Consider the following 6,255-nt stretch of genomic DNA (forward strand, 5'->3'; position numbering starts at 1 on the left):
AAAAAAAAAGAATAAGCCAAAGGTGGGCAGTGGTGGCGCACGCCTTTAATCCCAGCACTCGGGAGGCAGAGGCAGGCGGATTTCTGTGTTCGAGGTCAGCTTGTGAGTTCCAGGACAGCCAGGGCTATACAGAGAAACCCTGTCTCGAAACCACCACTCTCCTCCCCAAAAAAGAATAAGCCAATATTAAAATTGACTATTTTAATAAGGAAAGTAGAGCTAGAGAGACGGCTCAGTTGGTAAAGCTGTTGCTATCGAGAATGAGGAACTGAGTTCAGTTCCCAGCACCCACAAAGGGAAACTGGGCACAGTATTATCGCTTATCTATAATCTCGGAGACAGCGGCAGGCAATAGGATCCCTGGAGCTCGAAGGCCAGCTGGCTGATGAGATCCAGATTCGGTGAGAGAGTGTGATAGCAGCATCAACCCCTGGCCTCCGCGAGTACACATACATGTGTGCGTGCACATTCACATGCATGTGCACATACATGACGTGTATGACACTGACACAAAGAAAGTGACTCTGGAGCTTGAAGGGAAGGAGACCCTGTGGGAGCTGTCACATACCTCAATTATATCCCTGGTCCCATCAATGGTGTGTTCAGAGCCGCTGAGCTCCGAGTCCTGACCACCCCAGTGAAAGTGCAACTGCTCTGGGACGAACACAGTGCCGTCAGAGGTTTGCATGTACATGGTGTGCGGCAGGGTGATCTGTACTGCGGGAGAGAACACGACACAGCGGGACTCAGATTTTCCCATAGGTAGCTCCCTGGTCACCCCTCACCCCCAACCTGAGGCAACCCAAGGTGTTATTGATGGAGCAGAACACTGTTCCCGGAGGGAAGGTGACACTGGGGCACCTGTGGTGCACAGAGCGGACCAAGATGGGTGCCAGGACACCTCTCTATCCAGAACCAACAGGTCAGGGGCAGGACTACAGTGTGGCAGATCCAGCTTGTTAGTCTTATAAAATGGGAATGTTCAGTGTCTCGCCAGATGTTTGCTGCCCACAGGTGACCACCAATGGAACTGAGGTAGAGTGCTTGACCAGCAAGCACTGGGCCCTGGGTTTGATCCTCAGCGCTGTGTAAGCTGTTTGTGGTAGTTACCTCCATAATCCCAGCCCCCAGGAAGCGTAAGTGGGGAGGTCAGGAACTCAGGATCACCCTTTACTGAAGCCAGCCTGGGTTGTCTTTAAAAGGAGGGACGTTGACAAGTATAGCCAGCCCTCCCCGGGGCTGCCTGGCGTGTGCATGGGTCCTAGAAAACTGGGTCTCTGTGCATGCTGCTCCTGAGTGCATGTGCACGCCCTGTCTCTCGTGCAGTCTGCCAGCCCCACCGGTACCCCCTACCTGTGTGTCCGTTGTTAGTCATAGGGAACTCCAGGTTCTCCTCCTCGTAGTTCACCAAGAGCAGGGGCTTCAAGGAGGGATTGAACAGCGCCTCCCTCCTCTTCAAGTCGATGGGCGACTGCCTTTCCCCGCCGCAGGAAGGGTACTTCTCAGGCCACTGACTTTCTGCCACGCCATCATCCCCTGCAACAGGAAAGAGTGGGGCCCAACTCAGAGCTGCTCCAACTCAGAGCTGCCCCGCTGAGCCTTCTCTGAGGCTTCTCACGCAGGGGCTTCTGGATGGAAGACCCATGGGGCAGCCTTCTGCAAACAGAAGCAGGGCTTCCAGAAGGCAAGCCGGGAAAGCTCTAAACTAAGCCCAGCTCTTGGGGTGTGGCGATGGTGTTCTTCCTCGGTGGCCACTGGCAGTAAGAACCCAGAGCTGGTGATTCACAGTCAAGGGTCTCCTCCGCCTTGCAGCAGTCACGTGGGGAAGGCTCCTGAAGGGAGCCTGCGCCTACCGATAACCCCGGACCTTATTTTCAGAGAGTGTAGTGTTCCTTTCCAAGCCCTGGACTTGAGCCCCACCCCCACCCCAGCTTCCCCTGCGACCCCCAAAGCAGCGACTTTCTTCTTGCTCTAGCTGCTTCTCTGGGTTCACCCGGAGGCAAAGACCATCTAAATGACAACCCATGAACACAAGGAATCTGAAGAAGGCATCCTGTTAAAACAGTGGCGCAGGCCTGGAGCCCTAGCACTGGCTAGGCAGAGGCAGGAGGATCACCAGTGCAAGGTCACCCTCAGCTACAAAACCAGTTTAAGGCCATCACGAGCTACATTAGATCCTATTTTAAAAGTAACACAAAAACAGTTTAAAAAAAAAAAAACAAAAAAACAAAAAAACAAAAAAAACCCCAACAACTTGGGAGTATCTGTAGTTCCAGCTTCTCAGGAGGTGGAGGTGAGAGGACCTTCCTTCCTCCCTCCCTCCCTCCCCTCCCTCTCTCTCTCTCTCTCTCTCTCTCTCTCTCTCTCTCTCTCTCTCTTTCTTTCTTTTTAGAAGGAGAAGGTTCTTTTTGAACCCAGGAGTTAACTTGTTTTGATTTTTTGAAACATCTTACTATGCAGTCCTAACTGGCCTTAAACTTATGGCAATCCTCCTGTCTTTTGGGTGTTGTGAACCTGTTGTGGTCCTGTGATACCAGGTGTAACTGAGCCAGAGGTTCAAGGCCAGCCTGGACAACATAGTGAGATACTGTTTCAAAGAGAAAGAACAACCTGAAGGTGGTGTCACACGCCTTTTGTCCCAGCACTCGGGAGGCAGAGGCAGGCTGGTCTACAGAGTGAGTTTCAGGACAGCTACACAGAGAAATTGGGTCTCCAAAAACAAAAACAAAAAAAAAAGAAGAAAAGAAAGAAAAGATGGAGGGAGAGAGTTAGGAAGAAAGGGAAGGGTGTCAAGTTTATCTTTTAGAAGGTAGTTAATAATCCCAAAGCCAGAGTAGTGGTGGCCAGTCACCACTGTGGTGGCAGATGACAGAGGCCTTCACCACTGAGGGGTTTTGTTGAGCTATTTGTTTTGGTTTACTTTTGGTTTTTGAGACAGTCTATCTGTGTAGCCCTGGCTGTCCTTAAACTCAATATGTAAAGCAGGCTGGTCTTGAACTCACAAGAGGTCTGGCTGCCTCTGTTCCCTGAGTACTGGGATTAGAGATTCACCATGCTCAGCTCCATTCAGCGCTTTGCAGTTCTGGACCCCTCCAGGGTAGCTTTGAGTGAGCACACGGCTTGTTCTTGTCATGGTGCTCGGGTTGGGGCTTCTTGGTTTGCAGTCAACAGAAAAGTTTATTATTTTCTCACCCTGCTCAATAATTCAAACCAAGTTTCCAGCACAGCTCCTCCCTTGATCCAGTGCTTTGGGTCTGGGGATTAAGGCTAGCAGGAAGGAGCCAGGCCCATAGCTCAACTGTAGAGCTTCCATAGCACATACAAGGCCAGTCTCCAATCCTAGTGCAAGGGGAAAAGAGACAGAGAACCCCAGGCATTCACAAAAGTCACCCTGTTCTCCAGGCCTGCTGGGGGCCATGTGAGAGGGAGACCTTCAGTCTGGGAATCTCTGAAACCATGAGGAAGACAAGGATTTGCCATCCGAATCCTACATCTCCTGTCACCTCTGAAGCTCTGCCAGTCTGAAGACACTGAAAAGCCACCATGCTCCCAGGCAGGTGTGGGTGCCATCTCCCAAGAGGGTACCGTATGGAACTGCCCTCTGAACTGGATTATCTGAGCCTCCACTATGTCCCTGACTGTCACCCTCACCTAGGACTTACAGTCTGCTCTGCATGTGTGTCCTGTGTGAGAGGGAGGACCATGTGGTGCAGACTGGGTCCTGTGTCCCTCTGGCCTCCTGCACCATCCAGCAGCCTCCAGCCTCCCCAGGCATTACCACCCCCAACCCAGTTCTAGGAAGTACAAGTGGGAAGGTTCTTCTTCCGCTCCCCTCGAGGAGTCTGACTGGGCATCTGAAGGTCAGCTCCGGCAGAGGCAAGGCATCCTGGATGGGTTGTGAGCGGGCACATTCCTGAGGAGGAAGCGGTCTGTGATCTAGTAGTCTCTATGAGGCCTTGGTTGCCCTTTCTAGAAGCCATTTTTGTCACATATTCTGATATGTGACAAACAACCTCACAGTGAGAATTGGGTTCTCGAAGCAACCAGTCCTGGACGGGAAAAGGTTTTAAAGCTGCCAAGTAAAGCTGGGCCAAGGTAGGGAAACCCTGTCCCCTCTTCTTACTCATCAGGGTTTAAGTCTATTCGTTGTTCATTCAGAGATAGCAAACACATGTGAACCCACAAGCGGCAGGCGGACCCCAACAGAGGACCCACATGCAGGGCAGAGGGCTGCTTTGTCACTCTGTCCTGAAGTGCCAGGTGTCAGCTTACCTGAGTAGCTCCACTCACTGTGGGCCTGGATGCCCAGGAAGAACAGGGACACCACGTTCACCAGGGCCCTCATGGCAGATGCTGTAGCCCTGAATGCAGGACAGGTTCTGGGCTGCACTTCTTTTAAATGCCCAGAAACTGTAAATAACAATTTACCAGGTCCAGCTGGCTGATCCGCCCTTGCTGCGCCCACTGAGCAATAACACCCTCCCCACAATGGCTCTTCTGACTTGGTGCCTGTGCACGTGCCTCACCTCCTCCCAGGGCATTACCATAGCCAATTAGCCCACGTCTGGTTGTTCAACATCTTTGGGAACTCAGTTCGGCGGCCACACAGTGCAGCCATTGTGGACCTTGGGTGATGAGCAAGCTGGAGGGATTGAGAAGAGCCCGAGGCACAGTGCACCCGGAAGCAGGGGCTTCCTGGACAGTGGCCTTATGTCCTCTGCCCTTTCTCCTGGCTGCTGAGTGAAGTCACCAGGGTCTGAAAACCATGCCAGATTCCAGTTGGTATTTCCTGCCTGTCCCAGAGTGGACATAAGAACATCCCTGATGGCTCAAGGGTTGACCCCCATCCCCTGGCCAGTTAGGCCACTGGGAAGACAGTCTTGTATCCTAGCTTTAGGGAAAGACCAGAGGAGCCCAGTTAGAGGCAGAGTTAGGTTTATCCAGCCCTTGACCTTGGAGCCGGGCTTTTTTTTTCTTTTCTTTTCTTTTTTTTGAAGAGCAGCCAGCGCTCTTTAACCTCTGAGCCATCTCTCCAGCCCTCAGCCTGCTTTCTTTCTTTCTTTTTTTTTTTTTTTAAAAAAGATTTATTTATTTTATGTATGTGAGTACACTGTAGCTGTACAGATGGTTGTGAGCCTTCATGTGGTTGTTGGGAATTGAATTTTAGGACCTTTGCTAGCTCTGGTCAGCCCCACTTGCCCACTTGCTCAGTCTCTGCTTGATCCAGCCCAAAGAATTTTTTTTTTTTTTTTTTTTTGGTTTTTCGAGACGGGGTTTCTTTGTATAGCCCTGGCTGTCCTGGAACTCACTCTGTAGACCAGGCTGGCCTCGAACTCAGAAATCCGTCTGCCTCTGCCTCCGCCTCCTGAGTACTGGGATTAAAGGCGTGCGCCACCACTGCCCGGCTTCCAAAGATTTGTTTATTATTATAAATAAGTATACTGTAGCTGACTTCAGACACACCAGAAGAGGGTGTCAGATCTCATTATGGGTGGTGGCTCATGTGGTTGCTGGGATTTGAACTCAGGACCTTTGGAAGAGCAGTCAGTGCTCTTGCCTGCTGAGCCATCTTGCCAACACGGAGCCAGGCTTTTGAGCTACATCTGTATACATGCCTTGGGGACACTGAGATAGGGAAGGTGTGGGTATTCCTATGTCCCTGGGGATTTGTTCTGACAGCTGCAGTGCACTTGGGAACTCCCAGGCTGAGTTCAAAAGTTGTCTGATTCTTGTGTATCTATGTAGATGATGAAGAAGAAACTGGTATTATGCCTGCCTGATAAGCCAGCATATCCTATGTTCTTCAGAGAGGCAAAGGTGTAGGCAGGTGGGGCTCCTGGAGGGTGCCTGCCATGCTGGTCAGATGAAAAGAACTGACCTGCTCTGACAGAGAATCCATCTGCTCTCTGGGATAGTGAAGTGGTAGCGTGTCGCTGTAGCAAGTGTATGCGAGGAGGTGGGTTGCTCATAGTTCAGAGGACTCCCTGCAGCCATTTCATCAGGGAACACCCACCACTGTGAAGACCCCACTGAAATCCTAAACCCGTGAAGCTCAAGAGCCTGAAGAATCGCAAAGGAACCAGTTACCCAACTACTCTGTGCCTCAGTTTCTCCCTCTTCAATAGGAGCTTGAGACAGCACACACACACACACACACACACACACACACACACACACACGGGAATTCAGCAGTAGCTTTATGTCCTCAGAGTGGCCCTGATGCATGGTGACTGCCATTGCATTTTATGACAAGGG

At 51.3% G+C, this 6,255-nt stretch overlaps 1 protein-coding gene across 2 annotated transcripts in view; it reads right to left on the minus strand.

Annotated features, from left to right (window-relative positions):
- Ca6 (carbonic anhydrase 6) overlaps positions 1-4,452 on the minus strand; it is a 17,196-nt gene extending 12,744 nt beyond the window's left edge. For both annotated transcript variants that reach the window (XM_021201101.1, XM_021201100.1), the window contains exons 1-3: positions 4,273-4,452; positions 1,354-1,536; positions 569-717 (exon numbers count right to left, since the gene is read on the minus strand). In XM_021201101.1, the coding sequence (XP_021056760.1) occupies positions 569-717; positions 1,354-1,536; positions 4,273-4,345 (405 nt within the window). In that variant the 5' untranslated portion in view covers positions 4,346-4,452. The remainder of the gene's footprint in view (positions 1-568; positions 718-1,353; positions 1,537-4,272) is intronic.
- Between the last annotated feature and the right edge of the window lie 1,803 nt (positions 4,453-6,255).

Source organism: Mus pahari, chromosome 6 (assembly GCF_900095145.1).
Source record: "Mus pahari chromosome 6, PAHARI_EIJ_v1.1, whole genome shotgun sequence".
In the NCBI taxonomy this organism is placed as follows: domain Eukaryota; kingdom Metazoa; phylum Chordata; class Mammalia; order Rodentia; family Muridae; genus Mus; species Mus pahari.